Source organism: Peromyscus californicus, unplaced genomic scaffold (assembly GCF_007827085.1).
Source record: "Peromyscus californicus insignis strain IS unplaced genomic scaffold, ASM782708v3 Scaffold_7__1_contigs__length_154581171, whole genome shotgun sequence".
Classification (NCBI taxonomy): Eukaryota; Metazoa; Chordata; class Mammalia; order Rodentia; family Cricetidae; genus Peromyscus; species Peromyscus californicus.
The window spans coordinates 140,285,685-140,301,969 of record NW_026294595.1 but is presented as its reverse complement, the minus strand read 5'-3'; the positions used below and the strand labels follow the sequence as shown (position 1 = coordinate 140,301,969).

General features: G+C 51.5%; 1 protein-coding gene across 1 annotated transcript; it reads left to right on the top strand.

Moving 5' to 3' along the window:
• The first annotated feature begins 12,398 nt into the window (after positions 1–12,398).
• Tp53rk (TP53 regulating kinase) lies at positions 12,399–15,445 on the top strand. The gene is made up of 2 exons (XM_052725210.1): positions 12,399–12,809; positions 14,850–15,445. Exons 1-2 carry the CDS (start codon positions 12,548–12,550, stop codon positions 15,326–15,328), a joined length of 741 nt encoding a protein of 246 aa, XP_052581170.1. The 5' UTR covers positions 12,399–12,547; the 3' UTR covers positions 15,329–15,445.
• Positions 15,446–16,285: the final 840 nt, after the last annotated feature.

Sequence of the window (16,285 nt, the reverse complement as noted above, 5' to 3'; positions counted from 1 at the left end):
AGCCAAGACCACAGCGTGCTCAGGCCTCCTCCTCCCCCAACCCTGCCTGGCTGGCAAGTCCTCCTGGCTGACACTTGATCTCAACCTTTGCCAGGCACATACACCATAAGGAGATTAATTTTGCTTTAAATCATTAAGTTTGTAGTAATTCGTTCCGGAATGATAAATAGCTGGTGCATACTCATCACTATTAATTACCTCGATGGAGAGAAGGAGAAAGTTGCCTGAAAGGAGGAAGCGTGGACCAGATTGTGTAGACGCACACAACCAGGGAATGGGGCTTTTTTGACTTCCGAAGACTCGGCTGCAACAGGCATGCAAACCTACATGTGGTGATGTATTGTGTCCCCCAATAAAATTTCCCTGAGGATCAGAGGGAAAAGCCAGCCATTACATTAAGTAGAAGTCAGGCAATGGTAGCACACATCCTTAATCCTATCACTTGGGAGGCAGGGATCTGTCTGGATCTCTGTGAGTTCAAGGCCACACTGGGAACAGAGCCAGGCATGGTGATACATGCCTCTAATCCCAGCACTAACCATAAAGGTCTGGAGGTCTGTACAGACAGACAGGAAGAGGAAGTGATGTAGCTGGGCTGAGAGAGCAAATGAGAGAACAGAATGAAAGGACCAGGCAGATGCCATGACAGGCTGTCAGTCTTCTCTCAGAGAGCAGGCCTCAGTTTCAGTTTCCTGAGACTTGAGCAAACAGTTTCTGGGAGGGCCATGAACAAAAGACATAGTCCTTGCAGTAGCTCCCTTTCTGCACGTACTCTGACTGCTCAGGGTTCAGCCAGTTGTTTACTGTCTGGGGCCCCTCACCAACTTAGAGTTATGTGCATGACGTGCTAGGCCAGCCAGCCCCCATGGCAGCTCAAGGACAGAGCCTGGACCACTGAGCCAGCCCCCACAGTCAGTACGTGCTTGGCCAGCCAGCCCCCATGGCGGCTCAAGGACAAAGCCTGGGACTTGTGCTTGACTGCCCCCAAAGTGATAATTGTAACCACCAACCAGTAAATTCAAAGGTTACATACCCTCACCCAATTAAAAGAGAACAGAGATAAAAATAAGCCAATCCGAGTTGCACCCGTGCAAAACACCCCCAACCCCCCTGAAGGGCTTGTGGTTTTTGTCTTTAAAAAGCTAGCCTCACAAAGAAAGAGCAGCTCCTCCCTGCCTCACTGTATTGGGTGTAGGAATGAGTTCCCTGTCTAGACTTGTATCTACAGAATAAACCTTGCTGTTGCATTCTGGACACCTATGGTCTTCGGTGGTCTCTTTGGGGTCCCAATCTGGGCATAACACAGAACAGGAAGGCATATAGGTGTGGGTAGACAGGAAGTAGCTTTCTTTGGAAGCTCTGGAGTTGGTGAGGTGAGGTTAGCTGTGGTTTTCCCTATTTCCCTGATCTCTCAGGTTTTCACCGCTATATCTGGCTCTGTGGGTTTTTTTTGGTTTTTTTTTAATTTATTTTATTTTTATGTGCATTGATGTTTTTGCCATTGGTGTCGGGTCCCCTGAAACTGGAGTTACAGACAGGTTCGAACTGCTACGTGGGTGCTGGGAATTGAACCTGGGTCCTCTGGAAGAGCAGTCAGTTCTCTTAACCCCTGAGCCATCTCACTAGCCCATGGCTCCATGTTTTTATTTAATAAGACTTTAGATATTCGTCTACACCTACATGACCTCAGACATACTACAGATCTGATTATTTATTGTATCTTCCCACTAGAATGAAGTCAAGTGCATGGGAACTTGTAAAAACTCTTTTGCTGAGGTTAGGGATTAGGCTCAATGGTAGAGTGCTTGCCTAGCAAGCTCAAGGCTCTGGGTTCGGTCCTCAGCTCCGAAAACACAAACAAACAACAAAACAAAACTCTCTTGTATTTTCTTCTTTGCTCCAGCGTATGGTTCAGAACAGAAGTCCAGGACTCTGCCCTGTTCATGGCCAATGCTCAGTGACAACCGATGAGGGTTGTTCACCTTCCTTGTAGTCTTCTAGGTAGCCAGCTTAGAAGATTCCCTGGGGTCAACCTATACAAAGAATGTATACTAAGTGAGACGGGCAGAGGGACTGTCCTCCCTTGGGCATTGAGGCAGGGACTAGGCACCGTCAAGCATTGTTAAATATTGTTCAATGCTGTAGAGACTGTTAATTTTGATATGAGATTTCTTTAAGTATTTTTATTGTAAGCACTCTTGAATTTTTTTTTTTTTTCTGTAAATTAGTAGAACTGTTCAGAGCAGGGCCATCCGGGCCTGTGAGCGGCAGCAAACTGGCCCTTCCCTCCCACCCTAAAGCCTGGCAGGGACGCCATTCATTAATTGAGCAGTGACTTCTCTGGCAAGTGGCTGGATTGCCTGATGGCAGGCTGGCTGTGTAGGATGCCTTATGGCCGCTCTGAAGACGGAGTAGCCACGAGGATCACTGTGGCTGACGCCAGCACTCCTGTCGCTCCAGTAGAATTGCTCTGGTCATCCTGAGGAAGGCAGCGCCTAGATGTCCTTGTTCGCCCTCACACTGAGATGGGGAGCCCTTCCTCAGGAATTCAGAATTCCAGAGGTGGTGGGGAAGAGGCAGGGGAGATGGCAAAGCCAGCGGAAATACAGAGAAGGCCTTGAAAAATTAAGATCAAGGGACTACTGTATTGGGTAGCTGTTCCAGCTTTGACCTGGAAGTACTACCCCTAGTGAGGCTTCAGGTAACTGCCACGCCCACCTATGACCTGCCCCCTGGGGCAGGGCTGAGATGGGAGCCCTTAGGATCCAAGATCCAGACATGCAGGTGCTCTTGGTTCCTCGTGATCCTAGATGCTGGATGGTAGACTGAGTAGAGTTCTCCAGAGAACCCCACTGGACTGCACTTCACTTCTTCCGGATCCTGTAACCAACCCCTTTACTGGCTGTAAGTTACCCCAAAATAAACCTCCTTTTAAAACTACATGGAGTTGCCTTTATAAATCCCCGCAATAGACTACAGTCCTGTCTCTGGAAGAGTTCCTGGGACCTACCAAGTCCTAAGAACTAAGGGCCTCGGCATCTAAAGCCCCAAACTGACACTACTCCCTGTAAGAGTGAGGGGCTGGCACCTGAGACTCCGAGAGCCACAGCCACTGTGGGAAGCTGAGTGTCCTGACACTTGATGTTCCAGAATAAATGTGCTTTCCTGGGCAGCAATCACTCCAAGCACTTAGAGAGTAATAAAGGAAAAACCCTATAATAACAGCACTTGACTGATTCTGGCTAACACACAAAAGGAAGCCAACCCCAAACAGGAAAATTTACCAGTTTATATAGATAGGCCTTAGGCATATACGTTCCACGTGACACTGTCATCCTTACATCTCTTTCAAGTCCTGGCCTCGAGTCACACTTCTAACAGTTTAAACAAGACGCCAGAGTTATTTCGTAAGTACATCAGTGTGATTCATCCAAATATTTTCCCCATAAGAGAACCTGGACCTGAGAGCAGGTGAGGGATTAGTGAAGATTGTCCTGGTGTGCGATGTGAGGTCCCTGTGAGCTGTTAGAGGAATGTTCTCTGATATGGGAACGGACCTAACATGGTCAGTTGTAAGTCAGGCTTGTCTCCTTTTGTTATGGGAATGGAGCCTAATTGCAGTAATCTTGGTGAACAACTCCTCCACCACCCAGACAGGGTTTTTCTGTGTAGCCCTGGTCATCTTGGAACTCATACTATAGACCAGGCTGGCCTTGAACTTAGAGATTTGCCTGCCTCTGCCTCCCAAGTGCAGCCTTTCCAGAAACGTCTCTCAATAAGCATAAATTTCAATTATGACACAAACTGTTTCTAACAAGCCTGTTGGTACATGATTTCTCTTCCAATCATACTGGAAGCATGCTCTCTTAGTGAAGTCTACCTTGTGTAACCTAATTGTACTGGCTAGTGTAATGTACATTTGACACAGGGTAGTCATCTCCAAGGAGGAACCTCAGTTGAGAAAATACCTCCATAACATTGAGCTGTACGAAAGCCTGTAGGGTATTTTCTTAATTAGTGATTGATGAGGGAGGGCCCAGCTTATGTGGGTGGTGTCATCCCTGGGCTGGTGATCCTGGGTTCTATAAGAAAGCAGGCTGAGCAAACCATGGTGAGCAAGCCAGTAAGCAGCACCCCTCCATGGCCTCTGCATCTGTTATGCCCAGATTGTGACCCCAAAGATACCACCGAAGACCTTAGGTACAGAATGCAAAAGTAAGGTTTATTTCTGTTTGTTTACAAGCCGCGGGCAGGGAAGCTCGATCCAAAGCACTCACTCGTAGTAACCGTGAGGCCAGGAGGAGCTTGCTTTTTCTTTGTGTGGCTAGCTTTTTAAAGGCAAAAACCACAAGCCCTTTGGGGGTGGGGTTGAGGGGGTTTTGCACTGGTGCAACTCGGATTGGTTTATTTTTTTATCTCTGTTCTCTTTTAATTGGGTGAGGGTATGTAACCTTTGAATTTACTGGTTGGTGGTTACAATTTATCACTTTGGGGGCAGTCCAGCACAAGTCCCAGGCTTTGTCCTTGAGACACCATGGGGGCTGGCTGGCCAAGCACATATTGCACATAACTCTAAGTTGGTGAGGGGCCTCAGACAGTAAACATCTGGCTGAACTTTGAGCAGTCAGAGTGCATGCAGAAAGGGAGCTACTGCAAGGACTATGTCTTTTGTTCATGGCCCTCCCAGAAACTGCTTGCTCAAGTCTCAGGAAACTGAAATTGAGGCCTGATCTCTGAGAGAAGACTGAGCAGCCTGTTATGGCATCTGCTTGGTCCTTTCACATCAGCTCCTGCCTCCAGGATCCTGTCCTGACCCCGCTGAGTGATTAACAATGTAGGATGAAGACGTGTACGGCAAATAAACCCTTTCCTCCTCAAGCTGCTTTTGATCATGGTGTTTATCACAGCAATAGAAACCCTAAGACATTCATGTTTCCCAAGCCACAGTATTAGTAGTCCCTTTATAGCATCAATTTTATTCCAGTTTCTCTGTGTCACTGAGGCTAGGGAACTGTGGTCCATACTAGTTGACCCTGACTGCTGCTAACTGCTGCTGTGAAGAGCCAAGAACTTCACTAGCCGTGGAATGCTGGGCGGCTGGCAATCCAAAGCCAGATCAACTCTAACTTGGGCACCTGACGCCGCAAGTCTCTGGCACTGGAGCCTGGAACCACGAGCCCCTAGTTGTCAGGACTTGGAGTTGTAAGCCTCTGAGTCAGTCGGCCCCACCCATAAGCCTTTGGCACCCAAGGGTCCATGTCTGCCAACACCAGAAGAGCCACTCCTCACTTACTTGTGAGCTCTGATAGAGCCAAAGGACCCCGCCAGCTGATCGGTGATACAGGCACTGTAAATTCATATAAAACAGTATCTGTGCAGGTCTATGGTGCTACACATGAGGGAGCAAGCTGGGCAATGTGGAGTGCTGAGGACTATAGCGAACTGAGGCCACAGGCCCACAGCAGGCGGCAGCAACCCACAGCCAGCTGTTTGTGTTGTCCACGAAACATGTAGCCATGGCCACTCATTTACACAGTGCCCTGTGGATTCTGCACTGCACAGAAGGCCTGGATGGACAGTCTGCATGGTGGCCAACTTCTAGACCATCACAGAAGACATTTGACAGCCATAGTCTGGACTCCCTGGGCAGCTGAGCAGCAGGGCTGGCGTTCAGCCTGTCACGATCAGGGGACCTGTGTCCAGTGCGTCCAGTCCTCCATCATGGGAGCCTTATGTGTTTTGTTTTGTTTTTTCTTGTCTTGCCTTTCCTTTGTCTTCTGCTTTTCTCTCCTCTCTTCTCCCCTCCTTCCCCTCCTTTCCTGTCCTTGACAGGGTCTCCTGTAGCTCAGGCCGGCCTCACTATATAACCTAGGAAGACTTACACTCTGATTGTCCTGCCTTAGCCTCTCAAGTGCTGGGATTACAGGTGTGTACTACCTTGTCCAGTTTAAGCAGTGCTGGGATACAACTCAGGCCTTCATGCCGATCAAGCCCACGAGCTGGAGAAGTTTAAGGGGAGGAGTTGAGAAGACCCGAGAAGACCCAGGATTCCAGCATGGCCTCTGCAGTGTGGAGCAGGCCCTTGTGGTACTGAGGGAGCCTGGAGGCCAGCATGGGCTTTGGTGTGCTCACAGGTACCACAAGTACCCTTTTGTCCTTTCCGCCAATGGTAAGGAAGTGGCTCCTTTTGGTAGAGGGGGGCTAGCTTCCCAAGTTCCTGAGGAATTCTGGCTTTTATCTAACCACCAGAATTGGGGACGTGGAGTTTCCTTTGGACCTGAGACCCACTTTCCTCAAGCAGCAACCAGGAGTGGCAGACCCTGGAAGTCGGATGTGACTGAGGGGAAGAATGTGGTGGCCTACACAGCTTCCATCTACCCTGTGTGTGAGAGATAGGTGTGTGTGTGTGTGTGTGTGTGTGTGTGTGTGTGTGTGTGCGGGATAGCTGTGGGATAGCTGACTTCTGCCATGAAGTTGCTGCACAGCATATAAGCACAAAAGAGCCCTGTAGGGTTGGGGTTTAGCTCAGTGGTAGAGCTCTTGCCTAGCAAGCGCGAGGCCCTGGGTTCGGTCCTCAGCTCAGAACAAAACAAAACAAAACAAAAAACAAACAAAAAAACAAAAGAGCCCCGTAAAATCTTGGGGGTCCATCAGGATATTTACCTATTTCCCATCCCTTGAGGGTTCCCCTCACTTGTGTGAGGTTAGAGGACCTCTCCTTTATCTGTCAATGGCCCTGTCACCTAGCTGTCACCCCAGAGGTCAAGATACTTCACCCTGCAAGTATCAGAGTCTTAAGGTGCTTTGGGCGCAGCTGTGTCCATTCTCAAATGGCGTCATCAGAGCATGGTGATTCTCTCTCTCTCTACCTCTTCTCAGGCAGATCTCTGGAGTAATCCACACTCACATGCTCATAGCTCACGTTCCTAGTGATAAAGAACTTCTCTTTCCAGACCAAAGTGTAGATGTAACCAACCGTCTTATTAAATAAGAAACACAGAGCCGATTCAGAGAAGAAAGCCAAGAGGTCAGAGCTAAGAGCCTCACCCTTCCTGCTTCAGCGATCCTCTTCAGTCAAGAGAGCTCTCCGAAAAAAAGGGGCCTACTTCCTGTGTGTATGTCTTTATATAGTCTAGCTGTTCTGCCTTCTCATTGGTTGTAAACCCAAACATGTGACTGCCTCGTCACTGCCTGAATGTACCGCCCTCCAGGTCCTTACAGGCGTGCGCCACCACCGCCACGTACTTGCTATGGCTCTAATAGCTCTGATCCCCAGGCAACTTTATTTATTAACATACAATTAAAATCACATTTCAGTACAAGTAAAATACCACCCCACCAAAGTGTCAGAATTGAGAATCACTGGGCATGCCTGAGATGTGTGTGTGCATCTGCAAACCAGCAATGTAGGGCAGGTGAGGTGTGCTGGTGAGCAGGACCTAATTCATACCCAAGAGGAATGCTTCCTTTATCTATCCATTCGGTGATTAGCTCAGGATGCATCTGTTGAGTTGTGCTGGGAAGGCTGCCAGACACTAGAAACCAAAAAGTCAGGGAAAGGGAGAGGGTCTCCAGTGCTAGGGCTTTGCAGCATAAGAGTACCTTGGTGGGCTGGGGCCAAGGAATGCCACAAAGAGCACACCACACGATAGACCTCACACAGATTATTGGGGGGGGGGGGGCTGCCTCTAAGTAGAGAGAGGGCCGTGATGGCAGCGACTTTACAAAGGGTATCATGTCGCATTGGCAGCTGGTGATGACGTGGCTGCTGGTGCTGAGTTGCTGAAGGCAGGCTGCGGGGGTGGGGGGAGTGCCTGGTTCTGGAATGTGGGTGATTCCTAATATTCCTCCCTTTTGTATATTATAAAATATGAAGAAATAGGAGGGGGTGGCTGGTGAGGCAGGAATTGGGGTGACTTGCTCTTTAGAGTGCTTCCTGTTGTCTGGAGGCATTGATATCTTTGGGGACCCAAGAAAGCTGGGATGCTGGCCAAGTCCTGGGAGAGCAGGCCATTTCATCTGCTGTCCAGGCTCTGCAGGACCATCTGGGGCTAGGGAAGTGCAGGCAGACTTCGAGGGAACACCTGGAGCTGGTGAGTTTTTATATATATTAGTGACAAAAGGCAAAGTGAAGGAGTTCAGGGGAAAATCTTTTTCTTAGGTGTCTATTTGAAACTTTTCAGCCCCCAGTCCTGGTAGTTGGAGGAGGCAAGTCCCAAGACCAGGGAAGGGGGAGAGATCCCACCCTCAGTTATAAGTCGGATAGGCAAGTGAGGAAACCAGCTGCTGACTGACAGTACTTATCTGGAGTCCATTTGACCTGTGAGAGGCAGACTCAAGTTGATTCCCTGAAGCTTACAAGAAGTTTTGAGTATAAAAAGAGGCAAAAGTTTCAGATATGTTAGTGTTACCACAGTTTGTAATCCGTACTGAAACCCACACTGTAGGAAAGGAAGTAGACTCATGCCTTTGAGACATTGTAGAAGCTTGGGGACCCAAAATGGTTTTGGGTTAAAAGCATGAATACCTTTTCCTCTATCCAGAAGACTGGGTGTTTATAGGTTAGATAGATGTTTCTAGCACAATGAGAGGCACTTTTAAGTCTTCTATACTTAGAAGACAACCAAAGGAAATTTAAAATCCTGAGCTTGTGACTATTATAGTAGAAGCCATTGCTTACCAGAGCTAAATTAATAGCTTACCAGAACGCCATTGATTAATGTTAAAACTCTGAACTTTTGAAGTCTTAATATAACAATAGCATAGCGAGGGAAAGAAATCTGAAATTTTTCATTTTTACATATATCTTCAATCACATTCTTATACCTTTACACCTGGGGAGTTGATTGCTGTAGCATGAATTGTTAGAAGGTCTTATTAATAAAAACAAGCCCGGAGCCAGGTATTGAGGTGAACGCTGAAAGATCAGAGAAACAGAACAAGCCAGATCCAATCTCACCTTGCCAACATCTCGGCTGATCTTGTTTCCTCAGACTGAAAGGCTCTGAGTCCTCATCTGAATGGATCTCAGTGTACTGCTGCTCAAAAGCCTAAAAGCTTAACCAGGCCTAGTTCCTGGTCCTCACGCCTTATATACCTTTCTGCTTCCTGCTATCACTTCCTGTAATTAAAGGTGTGTGGCACCATGGCTGGCTGTTTCCAGTGTGGCTTTGAACTCACAGAGATCCAGACGGATCTCTGCCTCTAGAATGCTAGCATTAAAGGTGTGTGTGCCACCATTTTCTGGCCTCTATATCTAGTGGCTGTTCTGTTCTCTGACCCCAGGTAAGTTTATTAGGATGCACAATATATTGGGGGACACAATATATCACCACAGATTGCCCCACTTTGCCTAGATGAGGTAAGCCAGTCCCCCAAATTCCTCCTCCACAGGAAAGTCTGTCAGATCTACTCGACCTGGTGGCTGAAGATTGATGCTGCCCTGGGATCTCTGAGGGTACACTTGTGTGTGTGTGTGTGTGGGGGGGAGATTAGAGGCCTCCCTTGGGTATAGTGCCATCCAGGGTGGGGACATTTTCATTACTCATGACTAGGGCGGTAACAAGTAACAAGCAAGCTTAAAGAAAGGGGAAATAAGCAGGTGGTGGTGGCGCACGCCTTTAGTCCCAGCACTCGGGAGGCAGAGGCAGGTGGATCTTTGTGAGTTCGAGGCCAGCCTGATCTACAGAGCGAGTTCCAGAACAGCCAGGGCTACCCAGAGAAACCCTGCCATGAAAAACTATTAAAAAAAAAAAAAAAAAAAAGGAAAGGGAAATACGTTTGGCACCATCTGAACTTACATACAACATACTATATATGCAATTCACCTCTGGTTTAGAATATACTGTATATGATGGTAAAAATGTAAAGTTATAAAGGTCTACTCAGAGTAACAAAAGCCATGTGGAGACATGTTCTGTCCCCGCTCTGCCACTGGGGCAGGCCAGGAGCACCTTGTAAGTCACCCCGGGGTGGGTGGCCCTCACCCATGGCTGTTGGGAAGCAGTGCCTCAGTGACCCAGGGGTCTCAGGGTCACTGTTGCAGGCTTTGTCAAAAATCTAGGAGGCAAGAATTAGTGAATGGAAGGGGTTTGTTTACAGTCTGGGCAAGAACTAGAGAGAGACAAACTCTCCGCTTCTCTCTGCCGTGGTAGAATTCTTGAAAGGATGAAACGAGCTGGGAGCTTGCATAGAGCTGGCTGTGAGGGGAGAGCTCACAGCTGCTAAGGACAGCCCTTGTCCTGGAGGGAGTCGCTCTCTGCTGCAGGCTTGCAGCCCATCCCCACCCCTCTTCCTGGATGAAATTCCATATTCTTAGGACCCTCCCCATTATAGAAGACACTCGCTCTCTGCATTGGCTCTTGTTCTGAGCAGGAACTTGCTGCCCCTCATGGAATGTAGCTGGCCAACCCACTTCTCACTGGATGTAGCCTCCCGTCCCTGCCACACTCCTTTCTGACACGACTTTACACTCAGACTTGCACTTTACTACTGTCTGCTCCCAGAAATAACCAAATGAAGAGGGTCCCTGCCACCATCAGTCATCAGCTTCCTGCTCTTCTGCAAAGTTACAGAGGCCACCTGAGGACTAGCCTGTCTCCCATCTCTCCAGGCAATTCATTTTCTCATTCAGCACCTTTAAGGTCTCCACCTGTATCTCTAAACTACCCTTTCAGCACCCAGAGAGATAAGAAGTCATCAACTCCCCTTCACCGTTCGGCAGTTAAAAGTCACAAAATATATTATATGAAATTCTCAAAAAAAGAGAGAATTTATTTATTTATTTATAGTGTGTATTGGTGTTTTACCATGGGTGTTGGGTCCCTGGAACTGGCATCACAGACAGTTGTGAGCTGCCACGTGGGTGCTGGGAATTGAACTCAGGACCTCTGGAAGAGCAGTCAGTGCTCTCAACCACTGAGCCATCTCTCCAGCCACTAAAACACTTTTAAAAGGTCAAAATTTGAATTTAGATACCTCAAGTCTCACTAAGTAATTCGGGCTTGCAGCCTCCTGCCTCAGCCTCTGAGCACTGGCATCACAGGCATGCACCAGCTCTATTTTTTTTCCATCCCAAAGAGGCCAGTACCCACTTCTCTGGCGCTGGGGGAAACCGTGGGATCCACACAGTCCTCTGCCTGGCTGCTAGCTACATAGAGCGACATAGGAATCAATCAAGTAGTCTCATGGCCAAAACCAAAGGGAATCCGAGACAGGTTGGAAACCAGAAAACTAGGGCTGATAAAAATTGGACTCCCTCTCCTCAGAGAGGCCAGGAAGGGCTTGTCTAGGAAGTGACCCTGGAGTTGTGAATAAAAGATATATCTACACGGATCTAGGTGATGAGGGGCTGGAAGAACATTTCTCCCAGAGGAAAAAGCAGATGCAAAGGTTCTATGCAGAGGGAGCAGGTGGGGGGTCGTCTGGTGAGGGAAGGGTCTACAAGAGATGCAGGAGTTCCCTGCAGGGCCTCACGGGCTGAATTAAGGTTCGGGTACTCTATCCGCAGCACAGTAGCGAGTCATTGAAAATTTGATTCGGGTTTAAAGAGCTGAACCCAGTCTGACTTAGCAAGCTTGGCTCTGTCAGTGCCTTTGCACTGTGGATTCCAATGGTTTTGGTCACCATAGCAATGGCTGTGCGGACACAAACAATTATGATAACGAAGCTACAAACTTGAGCACTGGGGGATATAAAGGGAACCGGTTCTGGGTGAGCTTTGCTGGAAAACATCCTGCCTACACACAGGGTCTGATGTGTGGAAAGGGTCCTGTCATGAGTATGAACGAAACCACAGAGCCGGGATGCTGGTGCCATAGCAACCCCGGGTCCAAAGGGCTTCTCTTCTGTATTTTCAACAGGACCCCAAGGAGCATGGGCCAGGTGCAGGGAGGTGGCTCCTGACCGCCGGCATCGCGAAATCAGCCTCTTTTATTCTGATAAGCCCTGGCCCCAGCAGAATCAGGGATGGTGCTGGCTGCTGACACGCTGATGTCAGGCACCAGGTCCAGGCTAGGTCTGCCTAGCCCTTTCCTCCCTCCGCTTAAAGATCAATTTTCCATAGATTGAAGTGGGAAGATCATGAGTTCGAAGCTAACCTGAGCTACACAGCGAGACCCTGTTTCAAAAAGGAAGAAAAAGAAAAAAGGAACAAGGAAAGGAAAGAAAAGGAAAAGAACAGAAAGGGAAGGAAAAAGGAAAATACCCTAGCAGAAAGGAGCAGAGCATCCACAAAAGAGTTTTCCCCAAAGAGCTTCCAACTTGGAGACGGCTCTCAAAGCCTGAGTATCACCAACGGGCTTTCCGGAGAAAGCCGAAAGTGAGACGCTGTTGACCGAAAGTTGCCGAGCGCTCACGGAGATAGACGAAGAACTGCGGGAAGGGTCAAGTCGCGCGTCCCGAGGGCCCGAACTCAAGACGGTCGCCAGGCGGAACGGCTCCGGGAGGGCGGAAGTGGGGGGCGGGACGGTGTCGTGTGGCGGAAGAGGCCCGAGGATTTCCGAAGCGAGCGGAAGCGGCGCTGCCGGGGTCGGGACGAGCCGGAGGCATGGCCGAGGCGTCCTCGGAGCGGGAGGCGGAGGCCGAGGCGCTGGCCGCGGCGCGCGAGCGGAGCCGCCTCTTCCTGAGCGGCCTGGAGCTGGTGCAGCAGGGCGCCGAGGCGCGCGTCTTCCGCGGCCGCTTCCAGGGCCGCGCGGCCGTGGTGAAGCACCGCTTCCCCAAGAGCTACCGGCACCCGGCGCTGGAGGCGCGGCTCGGCCGGCGGAGGACGGTGCAGGAGGCGCGCGCGCTGCTCCGCTGCCGCCGCGCGGGTGAGACGGACGGGACGGGACTGGACGGGGCTCCGAGACCGGGGAGACCGGACGGGACGGGACTGGACGGGGCTCCGAGGCCGGGGAGACCGGACGGGACGGGGCTCCGAAGCCGGGGAGACCGGACGGGACGGGACGGGGCTCCGAGACCGGGGAGACCGGACGGGACGGGGCTGGACTGGGCGCCGAGACCGGGGAGACCGGACGGGACGGGGCTCCGAGGCCGGGGAGACCGGACGGGACGGGACGGGACGGGGCTCCGAGACCGGGGAGACCGGACGGGACGGGACGGGACGGGGCTCCGAGACCGGGGAAACCGGACGGGACGGGACTGGACGGGGCTCCGAGGCCGGGGAGACCGGATGGGACGGGACGGGGCTCCGAGGCCGGGGAGACCGGACGGGACGGGACTGGACGGGGCTCCGAGGCCGGGGAAACCGGATGGGACGGGACTGGACAGGGCTCCGAGGCCGGGGAGACCGGACGGGACGGGACTGGACAGGACAGGGCTCCGAGGTCCGGGACAAGGGACGGAACGGCGATGCTTAAGAACTCAAAACGAGCCGGGCGGTGGTGGCGCACGCCTTTAATCCCAGCACTCGGGAGGCAGAGCCAGGTGGATCTCTGTGAGTTCGAGGCCAGCCTGGTCTCCAAAGCGAGTTCCAGGAAAGGCGCAAAGCTACACAGAGAAACCCTGTCTCGAAAAACCAAAAAAAAAAAAAGAACTCAAAACGTAGCGCGGGAACGCCATTCTGCTTGGTTTGCGCGCAGCTCCGCAGCTGTCTCTCAACTTGTCCTTTAGCCTCAGTTTCCCCGTTTCTGCCTACCGTCCTCCCCCTTCCGTTTGGTAGTTTTAAGCAGGTAGTTTTAAGTTTTAAGCGGGACTGGACAAGCCAGGCTCTCCGGATTCAGATTCTAAGCGCTGCTTCCCTCCTGGCCCTTCAGCAAGTCGTTTAGAACCCCCCCATCCGGGCGCCTCAGTTTCCTTGTGTGTAGTGGGAATCTCAGGGATGTTGTGATCACTAGAGAAGGTCTATGTGTCACATGTTGTATGCTGACAAAGAAGTCAATAAACGTCTGATTTCATTAAATGATTATTTTTTTTCTTAACATTATTTACACCCCCACCGACAAAACTGCCCTCCAGAGAAACTGAAGCACAAAGGGAAAGTGCCCAAGGTTCCACAGCCACCAGGTGGGCTATCTGTGGCTCAGAAGCGTTGGCCCTTTGCTTTTACACTTACTGGTTTTTAGGCGTAGACTCCTCATGGGGCACTAATAGGTGCAGGGCCATCTGGAGAGACTCCACAATGACCAGGCCGGTATTTTCTTGCCTTCGTGGAGTTAATGGAGTTATAAAGTAGTGCTCATATTTTCTGTCTCACCTTTTATAAGTTTTATCAGACGCAGATGGTGGCTACCATCATTAACAGGTCCTGAACGAGGTTGACATTCAGGAGAGACTCCTGGAGTTATTGGAGCTTTTGTTACCACATCACAGTAGTGGAAACTCAGACAGAGAAGCTAATGGAACCTTGAGGTTTCACAGCTAATGAGGAGGGAGGTGGGATTTGAACCCGCCGTTCTAGAAAAAAGATGAGTCCGTAAGATGACATGCTACTTAGCCTCCTCCTCATCAGGAAGAAGCTGTCAGACTGGAGGAGGCTTCCCTTCTGGCTTCTTGTTTCGTTTGGTTTTTTGTAGCAATGAATTCCAGTCCTAAGGTGGCTTGAGAAAGGAGGAGCAAGCTTTGACACTTGCAGATGTACCCTGGGCTGGTCTCAGGCCCTAGTCCTGCAGGGTTTGAGCAGGGCAAGCTTCTGGTTAAGATGTCATTTCCACAGCATTCCTACACCTGTTCCAGAGTAAGTAGATTTAGACGGAAAAACTGGCTCTGCCTGTGCAGGTGACACCTGCCTTCATAAAGACCGGCTCCCCTGTGCAGGTGACGCCTGCCTTCATAAAGACCGGCTCCCCTGTGCAGGTGACGCCTGCCTTCATAAAGAACACACTCACTAACCACGTGTGTGTTCGTTACAGGGATAGCTGCTCCAGTTGTCTTCTTCGTGGACTATGCTTCTAACTGCTTATATATGGAAGAAATCGAAGACTCGGTGACTGTTCGCGATTATATTCAGTCCACTATGGAGACTGAGAAAGACCCCCAGTGCCTCATGGGCTTGGCCAGGAGAATGGGGCAGGTTCTGGCTAGAATGCACGATGAAGACCTCATTCACGGGGACCTCACCACCTCCAACATGCTCCTGAAACGGCCCCTGGAGCAGCTGCACATTGTGCTCATCGACTTCGGCCTGAGTTTTGTTTCGGGACTGCCGGAAGATAAAGGCGTCGACCTCTATGTCCTAGAGAAGGCCTTCCTCAGCACCCACCCCCACACCGAGGCTGTGTTTGAAGCCTTTCTGAAGAGCTACGGTGCTTCCTCCAAGAAGTCCAGTCCAGTGCTGAAGAAGTTAGATGAGGTGCGGCTGAGAGGGAGAAAGCGGTCCATGGTCGGGTAGCTGTAATGACTGGTTCCCGGGGAGAACGCTGTGGACGAGGCTGGACCGCAGGCTGGGGGGTCTCCCAGGGAGAACGCTGTGGACGAGGCTGGACCGCAGGCTGGGGGGTCTCCCAGGGAGAACGCTGTGGACGAGGCTGGACCGCAGGCTGGGGGGTCTCCCAGGGAGAACGCTGTGGACGAGGCTGGACCGCAGGCTGGGAGGTCTCCCAGGGAGAACGCTGTGGACGAGGCTGGACCGCAGGCTGGGAGGTCTCCCAGGGAGAACGCTGTGGATGAGGCTGGACCGCAGGCTGGGGGGTCTCACAGGGAGAACGCTGTGGACGAGGCTGGACCGCAGGCTGGGAGGTCTCACAGGGAGAACGCTGTGGACGAGGCTGGACCGCAGGCTGGGAGGTCTCCCAGGGAGAACGCTGTGGACGAGGCTGGACCGCAGGCTGGGAGGTCTCACAGGGAGAACACTGTGGACGAGGCTGGACCGCAGGCTGGGAGGTCTCCCAGGGAGAATGCTGTGGACGAGGCTGGACCGCAGGCTGTGGGGTCTCACAGGGAGAACGCTGTGGACGAGGCTGGACCGCAGGCTGGGGGGTCTCCCAGGGAGAACACTGTGGACGAGGCTGGACCGCAGGCTGGGGGGTCTCCCAGGGAGAACGCTGTGGACGAGGCTGGACCGCAGGCTGGGGGGTCTCCCAGGGAGAACGCTGTGGACGAGGCTGGACCGCAGGCTGGGGGGTCTCCCAGGGAGAACGCTGTGGACGAGGCTGGACCGCAGGCTGGGGGGTCTCACAGGGAGAACGTTGTGGACGAGGCTGGACCGCAGGCTGGGGGGTCTCCCAGGGAGAATGCTGTGGACGAGGCTGGACCGCAGGCTGGGGGGGTCTCCCAGGGAGAACGCTGTGGACGAGGCTGGACCGCAGGCTGGGGGGTCTCCCAGGGAGAACGCTGTGGACGAGGCTGG